The following is a 15,229-nucleotide window of genomic DNA, read 5'->3' on the forward strand; positions in this document are numbered from 1 at the left end:
TTTTCAAATATTCATAAATAGTGACACTATATTGCATGTTGTCTTAATGAATTTGGCATATATAGTTGAACTGCTGCTTAGCAGATCCAATGACCTTGGTTCAATTCTGACTTACATTGCTGTCTGTGTGGAGTTTGCACACTCTCCCCTGTGACTGCCTGGGTTTTCTTGGGGTGCTCTGATTTCCTCCCACATCCCAAAAGTAAAGAGGTTTGTAGATTAATTGGTCACTGTAAATTGCCCCTACTTTAAGTAAGTGGGTAAGACTGTAGGGATATTAAGTTACAGGGGGAATGGTATTGCCCTGTGAGCTAGCATAGCCTCCTAAAGAAAGATAAGGAAGGATGGAATGACAGGATTTCCAGTTTTTCAAATCATGCAATTTTGCCTGACTGTAAATATTATACTTCTGTTGCCACAGGTGTTATCATGCTGGTTGGCTGGCTACAGGGAAAGCACATTCTTGATATGTTCACCATCGGTGTGAGGTGAGTTAATACTATATTTTGAAAGAATAGCTGGGATAAATATTTGAAATGGCAAACAATGAGGAGCAAAGGGGTGAATGTAGTATAATTCAGGTGGCTATAAGATCAAACTTGAATTTTTGTAGTGAATTGTTGGACCCCGAGACATCCCAAAGCAATCGGCAACCAATTAACTACCTTTTATTTGAAGAGATTACATACACAGTTGTGACCAGTTTGCCCACAGCAAGGAGGTTTGAAAAAAATCATATCAGTTATTTCAGTCCTCTTGGTTAAGTGATAATTTACTGGTCAGGACACCTGGAGAATTCCCCAGCTCACTTATGGCAGTCTGCAAGAATATTTAGGGCTTCAGATTTGCATCTCATCTGAACAGCATGTCTTAACAGTGCATCACTTACTTGTAGTTAAAATGGCAGTCTAGTTTACTGCTTGAAGTGATCCTGAAGTGTACAGTTTCTTCAAAACATGAGTGCCTCCCACAGAATCTAAACTGACACAAGGCATAATACTGAGAATTCTACGAATCTGAAATAACAGAAAATGCAGGAAATATTCAGCAGATCAGCTGGAATCATGGAGGGAAAATGGTTAATGTTTCAAATCGATGTCCTTGCACACCAAGAAATGGCAAAGTATAGATAGATTTTGGAATGCAGGGATAAAGGGAAGGATGGAACAGTGAAAGGGAAATTTGTGATGAGAGTTGAATGCAGTTGTATGGAATAATGCAGATATGGTAATTGAGAATTGACCAGATGTTCTGCTATTGTTGCCTAATTTCAGCAAACCTAGCATGTGCTGATAACGTCAGCATTTTATCTTAATATATAAGGAAAAATGCACTGTTCACATTCTGAATCACTCTCTAATGCAACCATTGACTGTGTTGAGCAAGCAGTTTCTTCAGCATTGCCATTAACTTACGATCATTGTATAAGACGACAGCAAGTTTCTTGTTGGCCAAATGCCGGAGTGTTGCCAGCATGCAAAAAGATCTTACAGGCAGTCCCCAGGTTACGACAGATTCGGTTAGTGTAACGCTATTACAGCGCCAGTGACCCGGGTTCAATTCCAGCTATTGTCGATAAGGAGTTTGTACGTTCTCCCCGTGTCTGCGTGGGTTTCCTCCAGGTGCTCTGGTTTCCTCCCACATGCCAAAGATGTACAGGTTAGGAAGTTGTGGGCATGCTATGTTGGCACCGGAAGTGTGGTGACACTTGCGGGCTGCCCCCAGAACACTCTACGCAAAAAGATGTATTTCACTTTGTGTTTTGATGTACATGTGGCTAATAAAGATATCTTAGAAAAAAAACTTCATAACCCAAACTGTTGGTAAGTCGGAAATGAATGAAAACAGTGTGTGGGAGAGGTTCACAGAAACGACTGGTGGGAGAATGAGCAGGCACGGGAAGAGCGACTGCCATCCAGCCTCACTGGCTCAATGAGTGAGTCTGCTCAGTGCTCCCAGCTCTTCTCAGCTCAACCCAGCCCCTGATTGTTGCAGCTCAGCAGGGAAGTTGTGTGGAGTGGGGAGAGACAGCACATGGTAGTGCCCTATTCCCGCCCTGCAGCAGCCAGCAAATCCAACCCTATCCATCCTGCCGGTATGCTAAACTCTCGTTTGTATGTACTGGCTGTCCATAAGACGAGTGTTCGCAACCTAGGGAGTACCTATATACTTATCTTTCAGTGAGAAAAACAGGGAAGCAGGGAATCAAATGATGGAAAACCCTGTTCTTCCAGTTTCCATCCAGTCAATTCTTCAAAAAAGCTTTTACCAGTAATTGCTTCGGGCACTGTGATTTCTCAGACTATTCTCAGATGTTTAGGAAAGATTTGAGATTAGAGAATTCCTTTTTATACAAAACTTGTCATTTTTTAACAATGAGCTTTCCTTTTATTTTTCATTTTTGAAGCTTATAAAACTAAGCAAGATTTAATTCTAGATATAGCTGATGCACAGAGCAAAGTTAATGTGTACTTTTTGTGCATATTGTATTCAAAGCAAATGACTAATTGTCTGTAACTATATGAATTTGTTTGTTTTAGCTTGGCTGTTGCTGCTATTCCAGAGGGGTTGCCCATAGTTGTGACTGTAACCTTGGCTCTTGGTGTGATGAGAATGGTAAAGAAGAGAGCGATTGTGAAGAAACTCCCAATTGTGGAAACTCTGGGTAAAAGTTAAATCTATTAAACATGAGCAGAGAAAATGTTATCATTCTCATTGAATTACTTTGATTGCGTCATTTTACAGGTTAAAGTTTGAATGTAAATATCAAGTGGATTGCAAATTTCATTGTGGTTGACTCAAACGGCCTCTTGTTGAGAGATATTTAGGGATGTGCAATGAATGCACACATTGTCAGCAACAAGTGGAAAATTGATTTCCATTTATTAGCTGTAAATCACCAGAACAAAATGACTAGGCTGGTTTGCTAAAAAGGTAATTGTGATTGAAACATTGTATTTGCTGAATTTCAATTGTCATATTTCCATTCTAGGTTGTTGTAATGTTATATGCTCTGATAAAACTGGGACATTAACAAAGAATGAAATGACAGTGACTCACATTTATACGTCAGATGGGCAACATGCTGAGGTAAGAATTATTTCATTTTTGCATCAAGTTGTAATTTAAGTGACAAGTACAGCTTATTTTAAAATGCAAAGTGACACCAGATATGTTTGGATTTGTTAAAATTCCAAATAAATATCACTGACTTGTTTTTTCATGTCATTAGAACATGGCGATTCTTGGCTGCAATTTAAAAAAATATGATGCTAGTTTTAGGACTGTTAGGTTAACATTCAAACACTAATGAACAACAATCACTTAAAGTGAATGGTGCAGTTTTTGGAGTTGAATCTCTGAATTGAATCCTTTGAGATGCAGGATCCTGAAACTATACATATACTTAAGCTAATTTACAGTGCTCTCTCTCACTGTTCATTGGCTGTTTCTTCTGAAGCTTGTTATGAGATCTTGTTAAGCTTGCACTTTCTGATACAAGGCCATAAGATATAGGAGCAGAATTAGGCCATTCGGCCTATCGATTCTGCTCTGCCATTCAATCATGACTGATCTTATTTATTCAACTTCATTTTCCCACCTTCTCCATGTCACCTTTAACCCCCTAATGTGTGTGTTTGATTTTGTTTGAATTTCTTTTAGTCCATTGTCCTTTTTTAAAAAAATTTAATAATCCTATTTAATAATCCTATTTTGTTTATTGTGCAGGTTACTGGTGTTGGCTATAATAGGCATGGAGAAGTAGTGATGAATGGTGAGGTGGTTCATGGCTTCTCCAAGTCACCGATAAGCAAAATTGTGGAGGTATGGAAGTTGATGCATCTGTAAAACAAATGGAACAAATGACCTACATAATTTGTACCATTAGACAGTTTTAACTTAAATTTTCATTTGTTTTATTGTGAAAATGCTCACCGCATGATTACATCTGCATTTTTTATGTTTATCCAGGCTGGCTGTGTATGTAATGATGCTGTTATTCGAAATGATGCATTAATGGGGCAACCTACTGAGGGAGCTTTGATTGCACTGGCAATGAAGGTGAATATTTGAGAAATCACCTGACTCAATATTTGTAGACAAAGTTCATACATTGTAACTGAATAACAATATATTTCTTTAATTTACATATTTTGATGAAAGTATGCCTAGATTGCTGTCGTCTGGTTAGATATGAAATATCCAGCAAACATTACTGAAATGATTAACCTTTTTGTCCCAGAATGACCAAAATTCCAGTTAAAGTATTTTTTTTAACTGCAAGTGTTGTTTCTGGGAAATGAGCAAATTCTATTTACTTTTATGACCAGGCCAGAGATGCACACTATTACTGCGTGAATTTCAGATTATGTAAACTATGTTAATAAGAGGATGGCAGTTGTGCCATTTGGACTAGGAAGGGACTGATTTACTGAAAACATCAAAAAGTGGTTTGCCAATTTCCGACTGAATTTGATTTAAAAAAAACTTTACAAGGGCCATACACTAATTCAGTGATGTGTCATAAAAGGATACAGACCTGTTGTGGGAAAATGGGATTAAAGTAGATTGGCAATAAAGGTTGGCTTTGACGTGGTGGGCCTTAATGAGTGTAGTGTAGCGGTTGCTACTGCGGAATAAAACAAGACTCTACTCGGAGGATTGCAAAACAGAACTGGTTTATTTTCCCGCCTTGCGCGGGCCCTTTAAGGGAGAATGTTCCCGCCCAAAACAACCGGCAATGACGTAAGTCCTACGTCATCAGGACTTTCCCGCGCGCGGGTTCTCCCCGTCGCTCGGAAAGATGAGGCCCGCCGCCATCTTGGGCCTCGTTGCTCCGACGCCGCACGACCCGACTGCCGAGCCGGTTCGCCCGACTAGACGGTGAGTCGCCACACAACCCCCCCCAGAACCGGCGAGACAGTCCCCAAGGTCCGTGGGCTGTGCCAGCTGCCGCTTAGGGGGGCGGCCTCTGCGTCGCGGCGTGGCAACCTCGACAGGCTGTTGCAGATCCAAATGGGCTGGTTTGAGGCGGTCCGCCGTGAAAACCTGTTCCCTGCCTCCAATGTCCAAAATAAAAGTGGATCCGTTATTCCGTATGACTCGGAACAGTCCCTCATATGGTCGTTGCAATGGCGCCCGAGGTGTGCCCCTGCGAACGAAAACAAATTTACAGTCCCGTAGTTCCTTGGGCTGGCAGGATGGGGCTTGACCGTGCCGTGAGGTGGGAATCGGGGCCAAGGCGCCAAGCTTCTCGCGCAGTCTTTGTAGGACTGCTGGGGGTTGTTCCCCTTGGTCCTGAAGGGCAGGTATGAAATCCCCGGGGACAACTAGTGGCGCCCTGTATACAAGCTGAGCTGACGAAGTGCGGAGGTCTTCTTTGGGGGCAGTGCGTATGCCGAGCAGGACCTAAGGCAGCTCGTCAACCCAGTTAGGACCCTTCAGGCGGGCCATCAAGGCCAATTTCAGATGGCGGTGAAAACGTTCCACCAACCCGTTTGATTGAGGATGGTAGGCCGTGGTGGTGTGCAGCTGCGTCCCTAGCAGGTTCGCTAATGCAGCCCAGAGACTGGAAGTGAATTGGGTGCCTCTGTCTGAAGTGATGTGGGCCGGAACGCCAAGTTGTGAGCAGCGCCCGGGCGCAGGAATCAGTTGTGATGTCAGTCAGGGGGGTTGCCTCAGGCCACCTCGTGAACCGGTCCACGATGGTAAGGAGGTACCGGGCTCCTCTTGAAACCGGCAGAGGGCCCACGAGGTCGACGTGTATGTGGTCGAACCTCCTACGGGTAGGCTCGAACTGCTGTGGTGGGACCTTGGTGTGTCACTGGATTTTTGACGTCTGGCAGTGCGGACAAGTCCTGGCCCACTCACTGACCTGTTTGCGCGGGCCATGCCAGACAAACTTGCTGGCGACCAGTCGGACAGTAGATCTGATGGACGGGTGCGCCAACTCATGTACCGAGTCAAAAATGCGTCTCCGCCAGGCTGCAGGGACTATAGGGCGGGGCTGACCAGTCGCAACGTCGCAAAGTCGGGTCCGCTGACCTGGACCAACCAAGAAATCTCGGAGCTGCAGACCCGAGACTGCGGTTCTGTAGCTGGGCAGTTCGTCGTCGGCTTGCTGTGTGTCAGCTAGGGCCGTGTAGTCGACACCCAAGGATAGGTTGTGGATGGTTGGTCTGGAAAGTGCATCAGCAACGACATTATCCTTTCCGGAGACATGTTGGATGTCAGTTGTGAACTCGGAAATGTAGGATAAATGTCTCTGCTGACGAGCTGACCAGGGATCGGAGACTTTGGAGAAGGCAAAGGACAGAGGCTTATGATCGGTGAAAGCGGTGAAAGGCCTGCCTTCTAGAAAGTATCGGAAATGCCGGACCGCCAGATAGCGCTAGAAGTTCCCGATCAAAAGCGCTGTACTTCAGTTTGGGCGGTCTAAGGTGCTTGCTGAAAAATGCCAAGGGTTGCCAGTGGCCTTCGAGTAGCTGTTCCAGTACCCCACCCACCGCGGTGTTGGACGCGTCTACCGTGAGGGCAGTCGGGACGTCAGTCCCGGGGTGTACCAGCATCGTGGCGTCTGCCAGGGCGTCTTTGGCCTGAACGGAAGCAGCCGCAGCCTCGTCAGTCCAGGTGATGTCCTTGCCCTTACCAGCCAGCAGCGAGAACAGAGGGCGCATGATACGGGCTGCTGCAGGGATGAAACGATGGTAAAAGTTGACCATCCCAAGGAATTCCTGTAGGCCTTTGACTGTGTCGGGGCGGGCAAAATGGTGGATAGCATCCACCTTGGCGGGTAGGGGTGTTGCCCCGTCGCTGGTGATTTTGTGGCCGAGGAAATCGATAGTCAAGTCCGAATTGGCACTTGGACGGGTTAATCGTGAGGCCGAAATCGCGGAGGCGGGAATACAGCTGGCGGAGGTGGGAAAGGTGTTCCTGGCGGTTACGGCTGGCGATCAGTATGTCGTCCAAGTAAATGAACATGAAGTCCAGGTCTCGGCCTACCGCGTCCATCAGCCGCTGGAAGGTCTGCGCGACGTTCTTAAGGCCGAACGGCATCCGAAGGGATTCGAACAGGCCGAGTGGGGTGATAATCGCAGTTTTGGGGACGTCATCCGGATGGACTGGGATTTGGTGGTATCCCCTAACGAGGTCCACTTTGGAAAAGATGCGGGCCCCGTGTAAGTTCGCTGCGAAGTCCTGGATGTGAGGGATGGGATAGCGGTCCGGGGTGGTGGCGTCATTCAGCCTGCGGTAGTCGCCGCAGGGCCTCCACCCTCCGGTGGCTTTGGGGACCATGTGCAGGGGGGAGGCCCAGGGGCTGTCTGACCTGCGAACAATCCCCAGCTCTTCCATGTGACGGAACTCTTCCTTTGCCAGGCAGAGCTTGTCTGGAGGTAATCGTCGTGCTTGGGCTTGAAGGGGTGGCCCTGTGGTAATGATGTGGTGTCGTACCCCGTGTGTGGGCCTAGAATTTGTAAACGAAGGTGCCAAAATCGATGGGAATTCGGCTAGGAGCTTGGCGAAATCGTCGCCAGAAAGGGAAATGGAGTCCAGGCACGGGGCTGGTGGGCTGATTTCTCCCAGGGGATAGGTCCGGAGAGTGCTAGAGTGGACTAACCGCTTCCTTCGCAGGTCGACTAACAGGTTGTGGGCCCGAAGGAAATCGGCTCCTAGGAGTGGTCGGGCGACGGTGGCAAGGGTAAAGGTCCAGGTAAAACGGCTGCCGCCAAAGTGTAATTGAAGCGTACGGGTGCCGAAAGACCGTATCGTTGTATCGTTGGCGGCATTGAGTAGAGGACCTGGTGGCCTGTCACGGGTGTCGCGGCCTGTCGGGGGCAAAATACTGACCTCTGCTCCAGTATCAACGAGGAAACGCCATCCAGATTTCTTGTCCTGAACGAATAGGAGGCTCTGTCGGCGGCCAGCCGCCGTAGCCATCAGCGGCGGCTGGCCCTGGCGTTTCCCTGAAACTTGCAGGGTGGGCGGCATCGACGGGCCTCCGCACCCCACCTCTGATGGTAGAAGCACAGCTGGTCACCCGTGTCGTCGTCTGCGTTCCTGGGGCGTGGCTGCTCGGTTGCTGGGGCCGGGCGAGGCGGGCGTTGGGCTCGCGGCCTGGTGATTTGACTGACGGACGAACCGCTCTCGCGCTTGGCCTTCCACAGGACATCTGCCTGGGCGGCCACCTCACGGGGGTTGCTGAAGTCGGCGTCAGCTAACAACAAGTGGATGTCATCGGGGAGCTGTTCGAGGAAGGCCTGTTCGAACATCAGGCATGGCTTGTGTCCCTCGACCAATGCCAGCATGTCATTCATTAGGGCGGATGGGGATCTGTCCCCCAGGCCGTCCAGATGAAGCAGGCGGGCGGCGCGCTCACGACGGGAGAGGCCGAAGGTCTGGATCAAAAGGTCTTTGAAAGCCGGGTACTGGATGAAGTGTCCAACCTGGGCGGCTGTCTCCTGGTCCAGAGAGCTAACCACATGGTAGTACTTCGTGGAGTCGGAGGTGATCTGCCGAAGGTGGAATTGCGCTTCGGCCTGGTCAAACCAGACGCCGGGCTGAAGTGTCCAAAAGGTGGGCAGCTTGAGGGCCACTGCGTTGGCTGCTGCGCTGTCGTCCATTTCGCGGGTCCAAAAGCCGTTTGGACCGTCGGGGTCACCAATGTAGTGGTTGCTACCGCGGAATAAAACAAGACTCTACTTGGAGGATTGCCAAACAGAACTGGTTTATTTTCCCGCTTTGCGCGGGCCCTTTAAGGGAGAATGTTCCCGCCCAAAACAACCGGCAATGACGTTAACTCCTACGTCATCAGGACTTTCCCGCGCGTGGGTTCTCCCCGTTGCTCGGAAAGACAAGGCCTGCCGCCATCTTGGGCCTCGTCGCTCCGACGCCACGCGACCCGACTGCCGAGCCGGTTCTCCCGACTAGACGGTGAGTCGCCATAGTAGTTAGGCTATTCAGTTCTGGGGCTTGGGGAAATGACCAGTACACAATCTTATCTATTGTCCGTTAGTGCACACTTACAGTGATTACTCAATGGCAGTTGCAAGTGGAGATCTTAGCTTGATCCTCATTGGTTTTCATAGAGCAGCTGAGAAGAACCTTTTTTCTGGTGTCAAAATAGTCAGGAATGTGATGAAACAGATTTAAGTTATTGCCAAAGGAAACAGCTGATTTTGGGGGAAAAAAAGACTTTTATGCCTGGCATTATCAATTGAAAGGGTGCTGGAATCATATTCAGTCGTGATATTCAGAAAAAATTTAGATAAATACCTGAAGCAGAAAAATTAACTGGACTACTGGAAATGGTTAATTTTGCCAAAAAAGCAGCTTAAGCATGGACAGAATTGCTGCTTTCTCTGCTGTACTCCATGACTAAATAATTTATGACAAGACAAATAAACAAAACTTCTCAATATAATGCATAGAAATATAGTTTGTTTTAATGCCAAAGTTATTGATTGCTCTGCTGTGAATTGGATTAATAATACTTTATTGCACCTTGGCATTGTGTTAATGCTAATAAATTGTTCATTTAAAAATAAATGTCTATCCATGCAGTGTAATTTCTCAAGCATTTATGGGAAAGCATTGTCATACACCTTGAGAAAGGCTTCTAAGTGATTAATCATGTTTCTCCCTTTTACTCCACCCGCTTCCCACAAGATGGGACTGGAAGGTCTCCAGCGAGATTACCTAAGACGAGCTGAATATCCATTTACCTCGGAGCAGAAGTGGATGGCTGTCAAGTGTGTGCACAGAGCTCAGCAGGTTAGATATAGTCTGGTTTAATAATTTGAATGTTGTTTGGATTAAAGGATCATCCTACTGAACATTGTTATGGAGACATCCTTACTACATGTTTAATGTTTTAACTTTATGTATCAATAACATAATTTTAGCATGTATAATTTGTGTAGCTATCAATCTTCCTTTGTTCCCTCCACCATAAAAATTAGCTGCTGCACTTCAAAATTGTAATGATCTCATACTAAAGATAATTAATGCCAGTTTACAATTGCTTTCTACAGATGTCCTTGGATTGGCACTTGTATAGCATCTTTTACGGCCTTTAATGTCTCAAAATGGCTTTTGTTACTGTTGTCTTCTTAAATCCATTAGGATCTAGAATGACTTACTTTCTCTCCGGTTTTGTAGGCTCTGAGGTGCTTCATGGAAATGGTATAAATGTTCTCCAGAGGCATAATTTAGTGTCTACATTCAATGCAGTTTCTTCATGGCAAACCAGGATCATCTATTTCTCCCCAACTGGGGGAAGATGGGCAGTGAATCAAATTACTTTCTTGTGTGGTAATCCAGCAGGGTGTGTTTTTTTTTTAATGAAGCAATGGAGATCTACTCTGTTAGTGTCTGCTCATGCAGCTGAATGTCATTCATAACCTGGTCCTTGGTGTTATTTGAAAATTATTTTGTCAGTCAAATAAATGTTGACAAATCTAAGATTAAATAATCTGGGGCTGCAGATTTTGCTAAAGATGAGGTTTCAGTTCTTGTATTTGTCAATGCTTTCCTCCTCTCATTACTGGGTTTGAAGTTGGTTACAACTTAGATCTGATCTAAAATCAATAAAATTGAGTAACAGGGCTCATTGTTCATAGTTTTTATGGTCTCTCTGTCAAATGGTTCTTGTCTGTCAAAGTTAATATTGAACCCTTATAATTTCAATCTGCTTGAAACTAACATGTAAGGCCTGAAGAATACCAGCAGGTTATGTTGTGGCATTTACATTTCAAAACATCTGTCCGGTTTAGAGATCTGGTACATTGAAACGATATTGATCAAGATAAGATATCTTTATTAGTCACATGTACATCGAAACACACAGTGAAATACATCTTTTGCGTAGAGTGTTCTGGAGGCAGCCCTCAAGTGTCGCCACGCTTCCGGCACCAACATAGCATGCCCACAACTTCCTAACCTGTACGTCTTTGGAATGTGGGAGGAAACTGGAGCACCCGGAGGAAACCCACGCAGGCAAGGGGAGAATGTACAAACTCCTTACAGACAGTGGCGGGAATTGAACCCGGGTCACTGGCGCTGTAATAGCGTTATGCTAACTGCTACACTACAGTGCCTGCCCACTACCGTGCCTGATGTTGCGGGTTGTTCCATTGACCCAAATAACCTGTCAGTGGGAATATTTTTATTTGCAATGGATGTAACTTTCAAACACCTTGGGGCTGCTTCAAGTTATAGGGTTGTAGAGCACAGAAACAGGCCCTTTGGCCCAACGTCCATGCCGACCAAGCTGAACTGGTCCCATTTGCCTACGTTTGGCCCAGGTTCCTCTTAAGCTTTCCTATCCAAGTCCAAATGTCTTTTAAACATTTTAATTCTACTTGCTTTTAAGCACTTCCTCTAGCAGCACATTCCATATACCCACCACCCTCTGTGAATCTTTTCTGCACCATATCTGGTTTAATCACATCCTTTCCACAGTATGGAGCCATGAATTGCACACAGTACTCCAAGTGCGGTCTCACCAAAGCCTTGTACAGCTGTAACGTGACATCCCAACTCTTGTATTCATCGCCCTGCCTAATGAAGGCAAACATGCCAAATTCCTCCTTCACCACCCGGTCTACCTGTGTCACCACTTTCAGGGAACTATGTACTTGTACCCCAGGTCTCTCTATTCTGCAACACTCCACAGGGCCTTGCCATTCATTGTGTATGTCCTGCCCTGGTTTAACTTCCCAAAACGCATCACTTCACACTTGTCTGAGTTAAATTTAATATGTCATTCCTTTGCCCACTGTCCCAGTTGATCTAGATCCTGTTGTAATGTCCGACAACCTTCTTCACTGTCCACCACACCACCAATTTTGGTGTCATCCGCAAACTTTAATCATGCCTCCTACATTCCCATCCAGATTGTTAATGTATATGACAAACAACAGTGGACCCAGCACTGATTCCTGTGGCACACCACTGATCATAGGTCTCCAATCTGAAAACAACCCTTCATTATTGCTATCAGACTCTTTCCACCAAGCCAATTTTGTATCCACTTGGTAGCTCGCCCTGGATCGCATCTGATCTCGCCTTCCAGAACAGTTTATCATGCAATACCTTGCTAAAGTCAGTGTAGACAATGTCTACTGCCCTGCCCTTGTCCATCCACTTGGTCACCTCTTCAAAAATACTCAATTACATTCGTGCATAAATATTTGGTTTGACTTTAGTTTTTTGCTCGCATTTATATCAAAGATAGCTGATTCCCTTGGGCAGTAGCCAAAAGAAGTGACATATTTCTTAAAGCAGGTTGCTGCAGTCATTTGTCAGATGTCATAATAGCTCTTCATTCATGTTTCCTTCCCCATAGGATAAAGCAGAGACTTATTTTATGAAAGGAGCTTACGAACAAGTAATTCGATTTTGCTCTAGCTACAGTAGCCACTCGCAAATTCTGCAACTCACCCAGCAACAAAAGGAGTTGTATCAGCAAGAAGAAACTTACATGGCTACTGCTGGACTCCGAGGTAATGCAAGGTTTTTTGTCCTGAAGTACGAAAAGTTGCTCCTTTCTGACCATCTATGGACATGAATATGTATATAGATGTGCAAGTGGAAATCTCTTTTACATTCATTTGTTACAGGCATTGCTTTTTTTCTCACCTTAAATTGCTTTAAGTAGCTTTGGTACTTTGCAATTAATTTCCTCTAAGCAATAGGAATTAATTTGAAGAAGAGTAAGTTTCACTGAATAAGCTGGGGGGGAAATAGGATGAGTACAGGAGATCTTCTGACGCATGATCCATTTGCCCAAGGTCAGAAACCATCCATGTACCCAAAAAGATTTATAATATCAGGGGACTGAAATTCATACCTTAGCATCTGGCATGACTTCAGTCACCAGCAAAGCTTGCATAAAAGATAGTGATAATAATCATACTGTGTGTTTGTTTGAGTGTGTGTGTTTGAAATGCATTGCTAACAAAGTTTCAGTGTGGAAATCAAAATTTACAATTTAGCTTGTGATTCAGTATGAATGATTTTAAAGTGACAAATTGGACCAAAATCTTTATAATCACTAAATGATAAATTTAAAATATATTTTATGAGGTCCTCTTTTTACAATTAAATTGTTAAACTTGTTAGATATGGGGCTACTCAGAATACAGTTAATTTTTCTGATATAAGAAATAAGTAGATTTAAGAAACAAATAGTTTTCCAAAACTATTGATGGCATTGTCTAGATCTAATGATTTGCATCTTAAGTTGCAGATTAAATGGACAATTCAATGATCTAGAGTGTCTTTTTAAGACTTTCTGTGGTGTCATTTTACAATTTTTCTTTTTGCCAAAGCTCTAATGTAAAGGACAATAACCTCCATTTGTTTGTTATGAAAGAGGTGGCTATAATATTTATTAAGTTTCACTGTCCACTATCAAATCTGGTTATTGGCTCAAAATCCTTGTTTAAAAAAGCATAGACAAACCACATTTCTTTTAACAATACTAAACATCTCCTTGAACCTCTTTCCTGAGCTGTCATTCCCCTTACTCTCCAACAGCTCATGATCCTTGTCTTTAACATTTGAAATGTTGGCAATCAGTAGCCATATGTCTGCCAATGTCACCTAACTTGAGTATTCCAGTGGTACTTGGGCTATCCACAGCCTTTTGAGTTTTCAATTTGCTTGTTGACAGTCAGTCTTGAATGAACTACAGTTGTTTCCAAAGCTATCATTTTCAGCTCCACCATCAACTGTGTACTTTTACACTAATTCTATCCCCGAACCAGCCATTGTCTGAGGTTGAAACACACTGTTTGCAATGTTGGCACCCTATTTGACTCTGAGGTGAGTTTTCAGTGCTATATCTTTTCCATCACAGAGATCATCTACTTCCACTTTTGCAGCCTCTTCTACTCCTGTCTCAGGCCATTTGTGGTTGAAACCCTTATTCATCTATTTGTTAACTCTGGACTTGGCCATTCAAATACTTCTTGACCTCCCATTATCCATGCTGTGTAAACTTCAACTCATCCAAAAGTGAAGCCTGTGATCTATTTGGACCAAATTTTGTTTGTTCATCACTGCTATCCTTGCTCATTTACAATCACCGAGTGTAGCGAGGGCACAAAATGTACTCTACAATATCCATCATCAAAAGTGACTCGGTTGCAATGACTGAGCTGGCTCCATCCTGAAGGAAATAGCTGCCAGAATGGGTCTTCTGCAGATAGTAAGAGAGCCAACATGAAGGATAAACCTACTTGAACTTATTCCTTGTCATTCTATCTATTGGAGATACAGGTAAGCTATCCAAGTCACCATTGACAGGCATGATCACTGCACAGTCCTTGTTGGTGCAGGGTCCCATCTTCATAATCAGGGCACACACCACAATATGTAACCTCATGGGCTGATAGATTCTTCCTCTGTCATTACAATCAAGCCAGCAGATCAACTCTGAGTTAATGAGGAGGGCATGCCAGCACATCACTAGATGCACCTAAAAATGAAGTGTTGCATTAGAGTACAACAAAAACATCACGGAACAAACATTCCGCAACCAACAAATCAAATCAAAGCTCTGCATTCCAGCCAGATCTAGTTGTGAACGATGGTAGCTAATTAAACAGCTAATAGGAAGTTGAATGTTCCAGGAACATTCCCACCCTCAACAATGATGGGGCTTAAAATGTGAATACAAAAAACTATATTCATCCACAAGTAATAACTCCATTTGGCTACATTCTGAGATCTCCAGAAGTTGGTCTTCAGACACCTTGATTCACTCCAGTGCACTGTTGCAAAGGCAATAGGATCCTGGCTATAGCACTGAAGACTTGTGCACCAGGACTAGTTGCATCTCTAGTCAAGCTGTTGCAGTATGGTTTCAACATGGCATCTATTGAACAATGTTAAAAATTGATGTCCAAATCACAAGGCATGACAAACCCAATCTGGCTAATTGCTACCCAAATAGGCAACTCTCATTGATAAAGTGAAAGAAGGTTTGTTGATAATTCCAGCAAGTGGCACATGCTCTTTAATCTGTTTACCAATACTCAATTTGGGTTTTGCCTGGGCTACTCTACATTAGACTCTTCAAACATGGACCAAAGAATTGCATAGTTAAGATGAGAGTGAATGCCTCCGAGACCAAATGTGGCATCATGGATCCTTGGTAAATGGGATGTCAATGGTCATTAAGAGGAAAGTGCCACAATGGGTTGAGGCAAACCTTGGGGTGCCT

The 15,229-nt window shown here is 44.6% G+C and overlaps 1 protein-coding gene across 2 annotated transcripts in view; it reads left to right on the plus strand.

Moving 5' to 3' along the window:
• The window catches only part of atp2c1 (ATPase secretory pathway Ca2+ transporting 1), a 92,659-nt gene that overhangs the window by 59,018 nt on the left and 18,412 nt on the right, over positions 1 to 15,229 (plus strand). For both annotated transcript variants that reach the window (XM_052015495.1, XM_052015494.1), the window contains exons 11-17: positions 422 to 488; positions 2,541 to 2,665; positions 2,993 to 3,090; positions 3,730 to 3,825; positions 3,973 to 4,062; positions 9,667 to 9,771; positions 12,347 to 12,503. In XM_052015495.1, the coding sequence (XP_051871455.1) occupies positions 422 to 488; positions 2,541 to 2,665; positions 2,993 to 3,090; positions 3,730 to 3,825; positions 3,973 to 4,062; positions 9,667 to 9,771; positions 12,347 to 12,503 (738 nt within the window). The remainder of the gene's footprint in view (positions 1 to 421; positions 489 to 2,540; positions 2,666 to 2,992; positions 3,091 to 3,729; positions 3,826 to 3,972; positions 4,063 to 9,666; positions 9,772 to 12,346; positions 12,504 to 15,229) is intronic.

Source organism: Pristis pectinata, chromosome 5, assembly GCF_009764475.1.
Source record: "Pristis pectinata isolate sPriPec2 chromosome 5, sPriPec2.1.pri, whole genome shotgun sequence".
In the NCBI taxonomy this organism is placed as follows: Eukaryota; Metazoa; Chordata; class Chondrichthyes; order Rhinopristiformes; family Pristidae; genus Pristis; species Pristis pectinata.